At 44.7% G+C, this 17500-nt stretch overlaps 1 protein-coding gene across 1 annotated transcript in view; it reads left to right on the forward strand.

The window, feature by feature from the left end:
• Positions 1–17500, forward strand: part of cfap299 (cilia and flagella associated protein 299) — a 117477-nt gene that overhangs the window by 79726 nt on the left and 20251 nt on the right. Inside the window, exon 4 of the mRNA XM_080765060.1 lies at positions 13061–13203. Within this exon, the coding sequence (XP_080621186.1) occupies positions 13061–13203 (143 nt within the window). The remainder of the gene's footprint in view (positions 1–13060; positions 13204–17500) is intronic.

Below are 17500 nucleotides of genomic sequence, written 5' to 3' on the forward strand. Positions count from 1 at the left end.
GGGCTTGTAGAGTTAAATAGCTCGCTGCAATGCGCTGTGGGCTTGTAGATTTAAATAGCTCACTGCACTGCGCTGTGGGCTTGTAGAGTTAAATAGCTCACTGCACTGCACTGTGCGGGCTTGTAGAGTTAAATAGCTCACTGCACTGCACTGTGGGCTTGTAGAGTTAAATAGCTCACTGCACTGCGCTGTGGGCTTGTAGATTTAAATAGCTCACTGCACTGCGCTGTGGGCTTGTAGAGTTAAATAGCTCACTGCACTGCACTGTGGGCTTGTAGAGTTAAATAGCTCACTGCACTGCACTGTGGGCTTGTAGAGTTAAATAGCTCGCTGCAATGCGCTGTGGGCTTGTAGATTTAAATGGCTCACTGCACTGCGCTGTGGGCTTGTAGAGTTAAATAGCTCACTATGCTGTGGGCTTGTAGATTGAAAAAGCTCACTGCACTGCGCTGTGGGCTTGTAGAGTTAAATAGCTCACTGCACTGCGCTGTGGGCTTGTAGAGTTAAATAGCTCACTATGCTGTGGGCTTGTAGATTGAAATAGCTCACTGCACTGCGCTGTGGGCTTGTAGAGTTAAATAGCTCACTGCACTGCGCTGTGGGCTTGTAGAGTTAAATAGCTCGCTGCACTGCACTGTGGGCTTGTAGATTTAAATAGCTCACTGCACTGCACTGTGGGCTTGTAGAGTTAAATAGCTCACTGCACTGCGCTGTGGGCTTGTAGATTTAAATAGCTCACTGCACTGCGCTGTGGGCTTGTAGAGTTAAATAGCTCGCTGCACTGTGGGCTTGTAGAGTTAAATAGCTCACTGCACTGCGCTGTGGGCTTGTAGAGTTAAATAGCTTGCTGCACTGCGCTGTGGGCTTGTAGAGTTAAATAGCTTGCTGCACTGCATTGTGGGCTTGTAGAGTTTAATAGCTTGCTGCACTACACTGTGGGCTTGTAGAGTTAGATAGCTCGCTGCAATGCACTGTGGGCTTGTAGAGTTAAATAGCTCACTGCACTGCGCTGTGGGCTTGTAGAGTTAAATAGCTCACTGCACTGCGCTGTGGGCTTGTAGATTTAAATAGCTCACTGCACTGCGCTGTGGGCTTGTAGAGTTACATAGCTCACTGCACTGCACTGTGGGCTTGTAGTGTTAAATAGCTCACTGCAATGCGCTGTGGGCTTGTAGAGTTAAATAGCTCACTGCAATGCGCTGTGGGCTTGTAGAGTTAAATAGCTCGCTGCACTGCACTGTGGGTTTGTAGAGTTAAATAGCTCACTGCAATGCGCTGTGGGCTTGTAGAGTTAAATAGCTCACTGCACTGTGGGCTTGTAGATTTAAATAGCTCACTGCACTGCGCTGTGGGATTGTAGAGTTAAATAGCTCGCTGCACTGCACTGTGGGCTTGTAGATTTAAATAGCTCACTGCACTGTGCTGTGGGCTTGTAGAGTTAAATAGCTCACTGCACTGTGGGCTTGTAGATTTAAATAGCTCACTGCACTGTGCTGTGGGCTTGTAGAGTTATATAGCTCACTGTGCTGTGTGCTTGTAGATTTAAATAGCTCACTGCACTGTGGGCTTCTAGATTTACATAGCTCACTGCACTGCGCTGTGGGCTTGTAGATTTAAATAGCTCACTGCACTTCACTGTGGGCTTGTAGTGTTAAATAGCTCACTGCACTGTGCTGTGGGCTTGTAGATTGAAATAGCTCACTGCACTGCGCTGTGGGCTTGTAGAGTTAAATAGCTCACTGCACTGCACTGTGGGCTTGTAGATTTAAATAGCTCACTGCAATGTGCTGTGGGCTTGTAGATTTAAATAGCTCACTGCACTGCGCTGTGGGCTTGTAGAGTTAAATAGCTCGCTGCACTGTGGGCTTGTAGAGTTGAATAGCTCACTGCACTGTGGGTTTGTAGAGTTAAATAGCTCGCTGCACTGCGCTGTGGGCTTGTAGAGTTAAATAGCTCGCTGCACTGTGGGCTTGTAAAGTTAAATAGCTCACTGCACTGTGCTGTGGGCTTCTAGAGTTAAATAGCTCACTGCACTGTGGGCTTGTAGATTTAAATAGCTCACTGCACTGCGCTGTGGGATTGTAGAGTTAAATAGCTCGCTGCACTGCACTGTGGGCTTGTAGATTTAAATAGCTCACTGCACTGTGCTCTGGGCTTGTAGAGTTAAATAGCTCACTGCACTGTGGGCTTGTAGATTTAAATAGCTCCCTGCACTGTGCTGTGGGCTTGTAGAGTTAAATAGCTCACTGTGCTGTGTGCTTGTAGATTTAAATAGCTCACTGCACTGTGGGCTTGTAGAGTTAAATAGCTCACTGCACTGTGGGCTTGTAGATTTAAATAGCTCACTGCACTGCGCTGTGGGATTGTAGAGTTAAATAGCTCGCTGCACTGCACCGTGGGCTTGTAGATTTAAATAGCTCACTGCACTGTGCTGTGGGCTTGTAGAGTTAAATAGCTCGCTGCACTGTGCTGTGGGCTTGTAGAGTTAAATAGCTCGCTGCACTGCGCTGTGGGCTTGTAGAGTTAAATAGCTTGCTGCAATGCGCTGTGGGCTTGTAGATTTAAATAGCTCGCTGCACTGCGCTGTGGGCTTGTAGAGTTAAATAGCTCGCTGCACTGTGGGCTTGTAAAGTTAAATAGCTCACTGCACTGTGCTGTGGGCTTCTAGAGTTAAATAGCTCACTGCACTGTGGGCTTGTAGATTTAAATAGCTCACTGCACTGCGCTGTGGGATTGTAGAGTTAAATAGCTCGCTGCACTGCACTGTGGGCTTGTAGATTTAAATAGCTCACTGCACTGTGCTCTGGGCTTGTAGAGTTAAATAGCTCACTGCACTGTGGAATTGTAGATTTAAATAGCTCACTGCACTGTGCTGTGGGCTTGTAGAGTTAAATAGCTCACTGTGCTGTGTGCTTGTAGATTTAAATAGCTCACTGCACTGTGGGCTTGTAGAGTTAAATAGCTCACTGTACTGTGGGCTTGTAGATTTAAATAGCTCACTGCACTGCGCTGTGGGATTGTAGAGTTAAATAGCTCGCTGCACTGCACTGTGGGCTTGTAGATTTAAATAGCTCACTGCACTGTGCTGTGGGCTTGTAGAGTTAAATAGCTCGCTGCACTGTGCTGTGGGCTTGTAGAGTTAAATAGCTCGCTGCACTGCGCTGTGGGCTTGTAGAGTTAAATAGCTTGCTGCAATGCGCTGTGGGCTTGTAGATTTAAATAGCTCACTGCACTGCGCTGTGGGCTTGTAGAGTTAAATAGCTCGCTGCACTGTGGGCTTGTAGAGTTAAATAGCTCACTGCACTGTGGGCTTGTAGAGTTAAATAGCTCACTGCACTGTGGGCTTGTAGAGTTAAATAGCTCACTGCACTGTGCTGTGGGCTTGTAGAGTTAAATAGCTCACTGCACTGTGGGCTTGTAGAGTTAAATAGCTCACTGCACTGCGCTGTGGGCTTGTAGATTTAAATAGCCAACTGCACTGCACTGTGGGCTTGTAGAGTTAAATAGCTCGCTGCACTGTGGGCTTGTAGAGTTAAATAGCTCACTGCACTGTGCTGTGGGCTTGTAGAGTTAAATAGCTCACTGCATTGCGCTGTGGGCTTGTAGAGTTAAATAGCTCACTGCACTGTGCTGTGGGCTTGTAGATTTAAATAGCTCACTGCTCTGCGCTGTGGGCTTGTAGAGTTAAATAGATCACTGCACTGCGCTGTGGGCTTGTAGAGTTAAATAGCTCACTGCACTGCACTGTGGGCTTGTAGATTTAAATAGCTCACTGCACTGTGGGCTTGTAGTGTTAAATAGCTCACTGCACTGTGGGCTTGTAGAGTTAAATAGCTCACTGCACTGCACTGTGGGCTTGTAGATTTAAATAGCTCACTGCACTGTGTGCTTGTAGAGTTAAATAGCTCACTGCACTGCACTGTGGGCTTGTAGATTTAAATAGCTTACTGCACTGTGGGCTTGTAGAGTTAAATAGCTCACTGCACTGTGCTGTGGCTTGTAGATTTAAATAGCTCACTGCACTGCGCTGTGGGCTTGTAGAGCTGCTACTTTTTGTTCGTAGGGTTAAAAATGTTCCCCCAAAAAAATGTAATACCATTTTCCAACATGTTTTGATTGAGTGAACACTTTATTAACACACAGGGGAGCTTTGACTTTTTATTGGGGCCAGATTTGAATTGCAGCGACCTGTAAGAGTGGTTTTGAAGGAGAGTAGGGATTCACATTCCTTTACGACTGTTGGTAGGGCATTCCACAGGGTAGAGCTCCCTCTGGTGTTGTGATTGTGGACGGCGTTGACATGTAGGAGGCAGTTAGACAGGTACATGGGTGTCTTTGTGGTGCAGCGTGTCTCGTAGACCAGGCCCATTGCAAGTTGCTGCACTCTGTGGTGTAGCGGCTACACCATCCTAACCTATCAAAATGAGCAGGATACTCCACTGCAGAACAAAGGCAAATAATTGTACACGTGTCCAATGGACAATCGGACAAGGCGGGCCATGCAGTATCCTGACCATTTTGTTTTGGGATGTTTTATATGGCCTTTGTGGTGCTATGGTACCATGAGGTGAATGTCTTCCAAGTATTCTTATTTTCATTTTATTCTTTTGTGGCTTTTGCCTTTATTATTATTATGTTTTATAGAGGGATAGTGATAGTAGGCTGACAAGGAAATGGGGAGAGATAGGGGGGGGGGGGGGGGGTGACATGCCGTAAAGGATGTCGAGTCGAACCCGCGGCACACTGCCAGACTGGAAAACCAGCCAAGGTGCCTGGCCCGCTGAGCCACGGCCCAGATCCCAAGTGTTCTTGTTGACCAGTGACGAGATCCTGTACAAAAATCTTGTTCTTTGGTGGACTTGGTCGGTTGCCAAATGGTTTCCATTTTTTATCACTGGAAAGATTTGCCTCTAAGATGGAACGCGGTAAAACTTTTCTTATGATAACAATTTCACCCACTTTGACTGTGAAGCCATCGGTCTTGATGGGGTTTAAATTTGGGGGGGGCATACGTTCAACAGACCGACATACCGGTTAAGACTGACTCTGACATGCGTTGCCGTTTAACCCTTTTTTTTCTATTCTTTTTTCACCTAAACGTCATCAGTGATGTTCATTGCAATGCCATTTCAATGCCAAAGGTCATGATATTTGCATATAAACACCCCCCACAGAGGCTGAAATTCACACAAATAAAAAATGTCTGGACTCTGTGCGATTTTGAACATTTTTTAACCTAAGACTTTTGACCTTTACCCTAATTAAAAGTAGGTAAAATAATTGTAATATATGTTTTTTTGTGATCATTAGAATGTCTAGAACATGTTTTATTCATTATTGTGAAAGATATCCCCCAAATGTAAATTATTAATTTATTATATTATTATATAATTATTATAAATTTTTCATCAAACTTTTTATTTTTATTTTTTTTAACATATTTTTTTGTGTCAGTCCTAGTAGTAGTAAGGTTGAAATCTATTTTTTGCAAGTAGAAATTAATGCGGGTGTTAGAGGGTTAAGACTGACTCACCCGTGGCTCTGACATGCGTTGCTGGGTTGAGACACAAATACGTGGCCGGTTAAGACTCACCCGTGGCTTCCGGTTATATGTAACCTTTTCCTTTTTAAGGTCAACAGTGTTTTCTCGCGGCAGTCTGTAATTACAGCTGTGCGTGCGTGTGTGTGTGTGTGTGTGTGTGTGTGTGTGTGTGCTCAAACACTTTGAGGAGGACCTGAGTGTCGAGTGTCACAAAGAACCTCAGTCCCGTCGCCTGTGACCTGCAGGGCTCTGTACAGTACAATTCAGTGTTAAACCACTTACCCATAACACTTCTCTGTACGACTAATTGCAGCTCGTGATGTGTTGTGAGCTTGTATATCTGCCATTTCTTTGATATATTTTTGACTACAAAAGATGTCTCCACCTAATGTGTCACACACCTCTGAAAAATCTGACCCATCTGAACTGAGTGGTACTGTACTGTACTGTACTGTACTGTACTGTACTGTACTGTACTGTACTGTACTGTACTGTACTGTACTGTACTGTACTGTACTGTACTGTACTCGGAGTCCCGCACACAAAACTCAGAACGTTGAGCACAATGCAAAAAAATTGGCCTTAAAGGTTTGTGCCATGCTCTGCTTCTCAGCGAATATAACCAGCCGAGACATTTGCTGTATAACATCAAAGGTATAGACTCGGCGATCCATTATCGCTAATTACCACAGGCAATGGGAGTCTCCCGCAGTCTTCCGCGGGAAGGCGATCTCAGCAGCGATCTGCTCGACTCCCACTGGTTGCCGCACTCTCTCTCTCTCTCTCTCTCTTTTCAGGCTCCACCCGATGATGTCTTTTCAAGCTATAGGCTGCGGGAGAGCACAGAAGCCACAAGACAGGGTAGCCGGCCCCTGCATCCCCCCCCCCCCCCCCCCCCCCACCCCGACCAGCTGTGAACCTGATCGCATCTGTTTTAAACGTTTAGGAGAGAGAGGAGCCCTTCTCTCTTTTTCCCTTTGAGCTCTGGAGCAATAGTTATCTCACCGCTTTCAGTTAGGGGGGGGGGGGGATCTGCAGCTGGCCCGCGTCCTCACTATTACAGATAGTCCCATCACGGTCTGTCTGTCTGTCTGTCTGTCTGTCTGTCTGTCTGTCTGTCTGTCTGTCTGTCTGTCTGTCTGTCTGTCTGTCTGTCTGTCCGTCTGTCTGTCTGTCTGTCTGTCTGTCCGTATGAGCACGGAATCCGCTCAGCTGATCAGCTGTCTATATTTTACGTCATGATGATAAGAGCGCCCCTCACTTCACACGGGTGTGATTTTAGCGATACTTGTCCTAACACAAACATTAAATGCTATTGACAACGAATGGAGAATTGATATCATCTGAGAAGAGCAAATCAATCTGCTATTTTGTCAAATTCCTATTGGAAGGAATGGAGAACTTACGTCATGACGATGTACGATGATAAGTAAATCGGCTATATTTTCGTCCTACACAAAGATGATAAGAGTGCCCCTCACTTCACACGGGTGTGATTTCTTTCATTATTTCTAAATGCCGATACCAATTTCTGCCTGCATCCCTTTAGTTTACGCCAATACCGTAGTAGTACCGTATAGTTGTAAGGCCCGCTGCCGTGACAGAGGATTCATTCACACCCTAAGTAAACAAGACACGTCCCGCACACCTTTTCTTTGTGCCTCCTTTTCCCGAGACAAAGCAGGGCACGATCAAGGCCGCTGTGATCTTCGTGACGGCAGCCAAAACAATCTTTTCACACCTGAGTGTGTGTGTGTGTGTGTGTGTGTGTGTGTGTACTGTAGTCTGTTAGCGCGTCTCCTTCTCCTGTCCATTGTCGTCGGCCGTTTATTTATGTCACAGAGGGTGCCGCTATCTACACCGCCCAATCGAACATGAAGCGATCATTTCAACGTTTCTCTGTCACCTGGGGGCCCTATAGAGGGGACGGCGTGGGCTTTCATCCGTTTGGTCTGAGTCTATAGTGACAAGCCTATCTGTCATGCTTTGATTCCCTCTGCTGCGGGCGGTGCTGGAAGAACAACTCACATTTCTTTACCTAACCACTTAAAAAACCCCGGCTTTCGATCGACAAGCTCACAACGCGTCAGATCTTGGGATAAACTATGTGAGCTTGTCGATCTGCTATTTTCCCCCGCGAAGGCTTTCCCCACAATAACGGAAAATATATTAAATACAACTGGCGTAGAGCCCTGAGGTACTCCTGTTAACCATACAGGGTTTATACGTGGTCAAGTAAAAGTTACAAGTAAAACAGCCAACATTGCCAAAATGTATACAAGAAAAAAGATTGAGCCGATCTACAAGCTCACAACGTGTCGCATCGCAACACAATGCAAGGTGTCGCATTGTGAGCTTGTAGATCAGCTATTATCAAATGGCCCGAAATGTATATAGTGATACATATAGCTGAAGTGGTTAATGTATGTTTTGTAATACTATTGAAAATCTACAAAGTCTATACTATAACTAAAGCTGTCAAATAAATGTAGTGGAGTAAAAGTACAGAAAATGTAACGTACTCGGGTAAAGTGTAAATACCTCAAAGTAGGCCTCTACAGTACTTAAGTAAATGTACTTGTTTAATTTACACCATAATTTAAAGTTTTACCATAATTGTAGTTTAGTAAAAAGTACAATTATTTGCCTTTGTTCTGCAGTGGAGTATAAGTATACAAAGTATATATGAGTATATGCCTCATATTGTACTCAAGCACAGTAAACAAAATGTTCTTATAGGTACTTTGTGCCACTGGCTGTGGGGTGGATGCGGTTTAAGTTTACACTTGAGGAGTTGATTCAGGGAGACAGTTAAGAGCTAACAACAAGACCAGGCTGTTGTTTGCGCCGAAGCGTGCCAAGCACAGGCATCATCAAACGCCTGGGATCCTTTTAAAGCACAGATCACAAATCAGTGTTTAGACTGAAGGTCAAAGCCGTCGGGAATGTGGTATTCCCCTTCCCCACGATTTCCATTCTCATTCTCGTTTGCTCCTGGAAAAATATTTTGGAAATGGGAAGTGTTAAAGGAGAACTGACACGCCCCTCGGGAGCTAATAACTGCTATCAAACAATGCTATCATGATTCTGACGTCAGGGTGGCGAAAGCTTTCCCCAACGACTTCTATGCGGGCTCGCCGGGCTTGGTGGCCGTGGTAGCATAGCAACTTATGCTACTATTTTGGTGTCACATTTAGCTTGAATACTGGGTGAAAGTCTCATTCAAAAAATTAATTTTTCGCAACATTGTTCAGGTGAACTGTGTGTTTATGCTTGTTCATTGTAATAATCAATATCGCTATGATTATTTTATTTATCGCCGCGTCGCTCCGCATGACAACATACAGTCTAGCCCGTCTCAGATGCAGGCTGCACACACACGGACGGACGGACGGACGGACACACACACACACACACACACACACGCAATGGCACGGAATCTGCCTCGGGCGTCTGTAGCTCTCTTCCCCGCTGTCATGCACTATAGCCGTGTGTGTGTGTGCGTACACACATGCCCAGTTCAATGCGGGGACCTGACCAGAGACTATACGTCCGTCCGTCCGTCCGTGTGTGTGCAGCCTGCATCTGAGACGGGCTAGACTGTATGTTGTCATGCGGAGCGACGCGGCGATAAATAAAATAATCATAGCGATATTGATTATTACAATGAACAAGCATAAACACACAGTTCACCTGAACAATGTTGCGAAAAATTAATTTTTTGAATGAGACTTTCACCCAGTATTCAAGCTAAATGTGACACCAAAATAGTAGCATAAGTTGCTATGCTGTGTGTGTACACACATGCCCAGTCCCCCGTAGAGGCTCATGATCTCGTCCGCAAGACTATGCCTCGGCATAGCGATATTTATTATTACAATGAATACAAACATAAACACACTATAGTTCACTTGAACAATGTTGTGGTAACTAACTACGGTATTACAGAGTGAGAGCGAGGGTGTACATGTCAGCCTGCGGCTGAGAGGGGAAAAGAACAGTAGTCGCGCTGCTCTCACAGCGGCCAGACAACAGCAGACCGTCCGTAGTCGCGACTGTCGCGCTGCGGGGCTGAGAGGTCTCAGAGCGGGCAGACAGGGGTGTTGGCGACCGGGGGAACATGGGACTCCAGTCCAAAATTTGCGCTTGTGCTGCAGTTCCCCTAAAAAACCCCACGCCAACCTCAATTGCATTCAAACTAAGCATTTCTGGCGAAAAAATAATTTTTTTCAATTACATTTATAGCCAATATGACGCTAAATGTACCGTCAAAAACGCTAGCCTGACCTATAGCCACTTGTTGCTAGCGCCGTAGCCCCGTTTCAAACTGTTTCAAACTGTTTTCAGTCAGACCACGTGATGTGCTGTACCACCCATATTAATTTCGGGGCATGTCAGCGGACCTTTAAGTTCCCTTTGTACCTCTTCACGACGATCGTACAAGGCAAGCTATTGTGCTTTTCAACTCAGGCTCAAACTTTATTTATAAAGCACATTTGAAATGGCTGTGATCGACCCAATGTGCTGTACAGGTTGATATACAAAGAAATGAAGTACAGTACAAAAGAAGGGCTAAAACAGTGATGAACACTATAAAGGCCAGGGATTCACACTCAAGTAGAAATAAAGGCCAGAGAGAAAAGGTATACATCTTGAGGTGGGTTGCCAATTAATTTCATCCAATCCAATCCGTTTATCAGTGTAAATGTTATAGTGTTACGGTTCCAGTAATTTCTTTATATGCCATTACTTCCCATTTAACCAGCTCAGTGGCCTTGTGGTTGAGTGTCTGCCCTGGGACTGGGACATACCAAAGACTCTAAAAAATGGGACCCAGTGCCTCCCTGCTTGGCACTCAGCATCAAGGGTTGGATTGGGGGTAACTCCCTGTGACATACTAGCGTCATGTCCAGGCGGTGTACTTGTACGTCAAGCTGCATCACGCTACAGAAGCAGGAGATAGGCTCCTGCCCTGTGGGCCTCATGGCTCGGCAAGGCTACTTACTTACTTCCCATTTAACTTTGTTTTTCTTTAATGTTCTTTTTGTGCTTTCGCCTTTATTTCATATTTTTTATAGAGAGACAGACAGTAGGCTGACAGGAAATGGGGGGGTGACATGCAGTAAAGGCCGTCGGGATTGGGAGTCGAACCCGCGGCACACTGCCAGACTTGGGCTACCGGCCAAGGTGCCTGGACCGCTGAGCCACGGCCCAGGCCCCATTTAACTTGTTTACCCTGTATCCCCTTCTCTCCTTATCAGCTATATGCGATAGGGCATAGCAATGGGCGTGGCTTTCTGGTTCCACTGAAAGATCCGCCATTCATTTTTTTCCCCCATAGAGATTTGCAAAAAAAAACATTTATATCAATTATTTTTTTAAGCCTAAAATCAAGCCACCCAGGATTCTGGATGAATCATGACAATAAAAACCTTTGATTCTGTGAAAAATAAATATTTGAATAATTAATTAGATGATATACTACTGTACATTATTAAATGTAGTATATCATTTTGTATAAATCTTTGTTTAGCGTTTTTTTTTTTTGTCTTTCTTCACAGAATCAAAGGTTCTGGATGGCTTGATTGTAGGCTTTACATTATTGATATAAATATTTTTTGTAAATCTCTATGGGTAAAATAAAATGGTTGATTTTTCAGTGGAACCAAAAAACCACACCCACTGCTGTGCCCTATTGGTAGACCAACCTGAACATGCATTTTCTGTTACTGAGCAAGCACCATATAGCAATAAATATTAGAATATAGATCTGTTGAACACTATATAACCCATGTTGACCTGATTCTACAAATGTCTTCTATATCCTGATAGTTTTCTGAAAAACCCATGTTTCTATGTCAGTGGTTCTCAAACATTTTCATGGCAAGGACACCCAAAAATATATGCAATTGGCCGCCGACCCCCATCTGAAAATATGTGGTTCCAGGGACCCCCCCCCCCCCCCCCAGAAGCAAAGATTTGAGTTAAAAACTATGAGCTTGTAGATCTGCTATATTTTTCAATAGCTAAATTATAACATAATGTTTAAAACACCAAAAGGGGCTCCCGCCCCAAATGGCAATAATGAGCTTGAAGATACACAGTTATTGCGAGGCATCGGGCATATCATATTTTTACAGTATGTTAAATCAAAGTAGTAAAATGTGGCACACATTTTCATTACTCTGCCACTGTAATGTGGACTTGAAATCATCCATGAAATGACACGAATCCCTGATTTCTTTCAAAACTCTCTTGAAAATGTGTATTTGTTGATGACGTGTATTAATGTGTTAATATTCAATGCTATAGTGAATGCATATGTGTGTGTGTGTGTGTGTGTGTGTGTGTGTGTGTGTGTGTGTGTGTGTGTGTGTGTGTGTGTGTGTGTGTGTGTGTGTGTGTGCGCTGGACGTTGACTTCCGCCAAACACTTCGTCTGTAGGCAGTCTTGGAAGCTATAGTTAAAGATGGAGTGCCACAATTTTTGTATTTTTCTATGAGGTGACACCTTGGAGTTGTTTCCATGTGCAATGGTTGTATTAACTTTGTATTTAGGGTTTCTTCCTGGAGGCTGAACCCTTGACAGTCAAACGGGCCAATGAAGTAAACAGTAATATAGTGACACCACACTATCAGCCCCTCCCCTAACCCCTCCCCCTTTATCATACAACTACAGCTGTGGGTGCGGCTTCAGTTCAGGTGGATCACCACCCATCACCGCACCCACCAGGCAAACCAGGCATACTTAATGAACCGGTGGGCGTGTCCACATAAAAGCATGATTTTAACAAATACTGTACACTTTTTGGAAAAAAGTTCTTCCCCCTTATATTGTAATAATACCTGATGATCATGTTTTAGGGTGGAAAGAAATGGTGGCACTCCATCTTTAAGTCGCCCCCAAGTCCCACACACTTCTTTGTCTGAGCAGGATATTCCGTCCGCAGCCCACCTCTCGTCTGAAAGGGGCCCCTCACTAGGCTGACTATGCACGCTGGGGTGCTCTTTGTTATTTCTTCTGGATTCGACCCCCCAGTTCATAACGCGTCGATTTCAAGTCAAACTCATGGTACGGGGCGAAGAAGTGTGGCATGACAATCTTTAGCTCGCCAAAACGTAAAAAAACTACTTATGGATTCACGAATGCTGATCCACGAACGGAAACCAAAAATGGACCCATGAGGGTCTGTAATGCTGAGCGTGAACAAATGGAACCAACCCGTGCAGCGTCGATAACCTTGAGAGTCTTGAGAGAGAGACAAATGGACCCGCAGGGGGTCACGCTCAAGGTTAAAAGAACGCTCGACTTTTTACAGTTGTCCTCCCCTCTGGGTTTCAAGGTGGGCGTACAGTATGTGTAATAGATACCCTCATCTAAGTCCAGTATCTCCCCATTAGAAGCAACTGATATGCCCCCCCCCCCCAGGCTTCAACTCCCGACTGCTTGACCTCTATGATTATTTACGCAGTGATTCCACCTTTTCTTTTCTCCTCTTTTTTTTCCTTTTCTTTACAGTCAATTATTTTCATAAGGGACCGAAATGCTCTGGGACAGGAAATATCTGGCTATATAGACTACGCCCACAGACTGCAAAGCGAAGAGTTTGAGGCGTATTTCAGCGGAAAGAGGAGGCTCGTGCCAAGGCACACTGATTTAAGGTGAGTCTAGACTTTTATTCTAACAGCATGGGTCTACAACAGGGGGTCCGGGACCCCTAGGGGTGTCCGGCAGGAAATTATCACAGCCACCAAATGTTTGTGTGGTCGGATTATTGTTCTTTTTAAACTTAAACCCCTATTCGCAGATCTATCATATCAGCTCACATTGCATTGCCGCGACACGTTGTTTGTGAGCTTGTAGATCGGCTATTTTTGGCACAGAGATTTGGTGTAGTTAGAGGGGGAAAAAGAACAGACCAAAGGTACCAAAGGTAAGTTCACTAATTGTTGAGTGTTTTATGTGGTTAAATGTCTAGAATACACATTAGCATGAGTCCAACAAACAAACCAAAAACAATCATTTACAAAACACTGACAGTATAGCTGCCAAACAAGTCCAATAATCTATGAATCTATAAAGTTGAATCTGCAATTCAAATATGTAGTGAAAAAGACCCCCGTTATACGGCGTGAGTCGAGGAGGCCTCGGCTACAGGATGATTTGACCGGATTTGAAGGGCGAGGAAATCTTATTACACGGGATTCAAATATTCCTTTTGGCGTGCCAGACCAAGAGGCACGGAACGGGCCTGTAGGTCTACACTAGAGGTGGTTAGCCCGCTGTCCCGGTGGTTCTCAGTTTCATGTCCAGGACCCCAAAATGTATTATGTATTTGGCCACGGGCCACCATTTTGAAAATACTTTGTGCCAGTGAGAATCACGACCAGTTTTAGGTGTCACATCACACAGTCGTAAATCAGTGGGCCAATTCTTCATTTTCTTGTGCACCGTTGATGGCACAAAGTAGACCTTTGGTGTACCGTTGGAGCATTAACCATTACTTAAAAGAGTGTGCACTCTAGCCGTGCTCATCAAGGTCACAGAGAGACAGAAAGATTCTGAAAAAGTAAAGACACGTCAGAGCTCTCCAGGACAGAAAATGACAGCGCTGGCCCTGCGCTTCAAGGGGCGCCACGGCCAACGGACTGATATGGAGCGAATCGATAGATTCGCAAAATATAACGGGTCGTGTCTGCTTTTATCCATGTTCATTTTCTGTTCATATTCATATCACGTAGTCTCATTTCGTATTCATTAAATATTCCATTTCTTAAGGTCCCATTGACTTTGTCTACAGCCTTTTTATTGGACTTTAGATCATTTGAACCTCAGTACAAACGCATCACACCGTCCATCATTTTGTAGTATACCCAAAGCACTAGCTGCTCCTGTGTTGCATTACATTTAAATCGGTTGACTAGTCTATGAATATGGTTTCCGACGGAAGCAACAGCTGTACCTATATATTAAATAGCCTCGCACGTGGATCTCCCTGGGTCTGAAACAAAGATTGAATTGACATTGCCATGACGGCCACGGTGGTGGAGTGAATTGAGGGCATGGGCCCCGCAGCTGAACTGTTGAACTTGAACTTGAAGCTGTGAAGACCCAAAGCCGCGGCGGCGCTGCGTGGGATTACATCATCTGTGACATGGTCATAATGGTCCATCGGCGGAGCTGTGTACACACCGAGCTGGCAGCAAACCCCCTGGGACACTATAACGAAGAAGTACTCTGATTTATTTACGCAAGTAGCAGTGTTGCAGGAACTATGTTACAAGTGGAAGTCCCGTGTTCATAATTTTACTTGAGAAAGGCTTGTATATTATGGAAAGCAAGAGTAATAGGAATGGAGTTTCAATTGGTGTTTATTTTTTGTTACTGAATCACTGCAGCAATGTGTGGTGGGTAGTGGGTAAAGCTATTGGTACCAGGAGTATCTATACTTTGACTCAAGTGCTCGGGTATCGGCATCAGAATATACAGTACAAATATAGCATAAAATGAAAAGTTGGCCATGTATGTACTTTTTTTTCCTTTTTTCATTAGATCGGCTAAAATACGGTAAAGGCTAAAATACTGTATACTGTAAAAAAAAAGTGGTGTAAAAAAGTATGTAAATGTTCAAAGTAACTAGTAGCTGAAGCTGGTGCAGAAGCAGAAATTACACGAAATGGACACACACAAGCAAAGTAAAACTACACAAATACAGTACTAGTATTTAGTTACTTTCCACCACTGGAATGAACCCATGGCCACATTCCACACACTCTCGTACAGCAAACAAATCCCCTTTATTTCGAGTATGTGCTAGAAATCCCACAGTGACAAACACACCTGGCCAGGGGAGAGGATCGTGAGGCCGGATTTATGCTCTGTCGCGTGATGGTGTTGCACACTGAAAACGGCAGATCTACAAGCGCACGGCGCGTCGCAAATGGGATGTGTCGCATGAAGCTTGTAGGGCTGCTATTATTGGTGCACTACAACACAGCCGCTCAAACGAGACTTTGACGCGCTTGTGTTTAGTGTTTACGCTATACCGAACAGAACAGGCAACCTGTGTAACCTCGCTGTTAGCGTAGGGCCGAACTTTACAGCTACGCAGTACACACAAACACACTTATACCAGACACTCTGATATGCTGTTTTTCTTCTTCTTCTTTGTGTGTGTGTGTGTGTGTGTGTGTGTGTGTGTGTGTGTGTGTGCGCGTGCGTGTGCGCGTGCGCGTGTGTGTGTGCGTGTGCGTGTGTGTGTGTTCGTGTGTGTGCGTGCATGCATGCGTGCACGTTTTTTGCTGATTCACATCTACCCATGATGTGAAATATCATATGTTCAGAGCAGCGGGGCCCTGGGCCCAAACCAAATGGGCCCGTAAAGGCTTCCATTTGTTGTTAAAACAACACTGATACTCCTGCCCCCAGTATGTTTTAATATGTTACATAATGTTAGTGTCATCAACCTGGGGGTTGAGTACCAGCGTGCATATCCGCTGCATTGTATCATCTTCTTAAAATTGTGGCCCAAGTAATTTTTTGAGGAAAACTATATTGCGCTCCTCATGACACTGCATGGCCACCTCTGGTAAAATGACCCAGTTAAAAATGCAGTTTCTTTTTGAGTGTGACTTAGGCCTTCTTTTTTTTTTGCCTAAGTCACATTGGTCTTGTGACTCAATTGTTTTTTGCGGGTCCCCATATTAGTAGTAGCTCAATGTGCAATATTGCTTTCTCACTCAACAGTAAACAAACCAACATACAGTATAAATATATGCAGGGTGTCTGCATGACTTTTAGGAATTTATTAATACCAAATTGGCAAACATTGTGAATATAGAAAATCTACAAGGTCACAATGCCTTGCAAGCTTAGTAGTTATAGCTACAATAGTTATAGTTTTCACAATACTTATCTGTGGAACCGAGTCAAACTAAATGTAATGCCTACAATCCAAAGTGCTTGTCAGGGTGGGGGGTCCCCAGTTCAAATATGACTATTTTAGCCTGAACGGTTTGGGAGCCCTTGATCTAGTCTTTGCCTCTTTACATAAATGCTAGTTATACATCCTGTTATCCATGCTAGTTATGCTTTCCAGCTCAGTGGCCTCGTGGTTAGAGTGTCCGCCCTGGGATTGGGAGGTTGGGGTTCGATTACCAAAGATAATCTGAGTTCCCAGAAGTTCTCACCAGCTCTCATACAAACGGGAGGGGGGCGATACCAAAGACTATATAAAAATGGGACCCAATGCCTCCCTGTTTGGCACTCCGCATCAACGGCTGGATTGGGGTATGTCCAATCGACATGCAGCATGCGAGTTTTGGGTCTGTATAGGTGGCAAGTCCAAAAATCATCGCGGGATTGGTTGTCAGTGGGGTAGGGAACGCTCTGCTGTGTTCATTTTGAACGCAAACAAGTAAATCTAACCCTAACTCTTACCCTAACCTCATATCAGTTTTAACCAGCCACATATCAGTTTTAACCAGCAACGTATTCGTTTTTGGCCAAAAAAAGTAGTTTGTGGTCGTTGGAAAAATAGTGGCAGCACAGCAGTGGGATTCGAACTCGGGAGGCGTGGGTTGAAAGTCGAATGACTAGTGAGGTGGTTGCCAGAATGGGTTTTCTGTCTGTATTAGAGCAGGCACGTGCAGCCACCTATTACTAGCTACTACTAGTAGGGCGGGGAGTAATAGTAGCCGCGTTGTAAAACAAGCGCTCCCCCGGATTCATCCCCTACAGAAACAATATAAGCATACACTATGGTATCATGTCCTGGGGATGTACAGTATTTGTACATCACAAGCTGCCTCGCACTACAGAAACAAGAGATACTATAGGCCTTATGGGCCACATGGCTCGGAAAAAGGCTTACTTGCTTACTCCTATGTTTTCCAGATGTATGTTGCTTACTTGTTCACATAATGCTATGCACTTTATTTAGAGAGATGGAAGCTGTTT

Source organism: Protomyctophum bolini, assembly GCF_963924005.1.
Source record: "Protomyctophum bolini genome assembly, chromosome: 6".
Taxonomy (NCBI): domain Eukaryota; kingdom Metazoa; phylum Chordata; class Actinopteri; order Myctophiformes; family Myctophidae; genus Protomyctophum; species Protomyctophum bolini.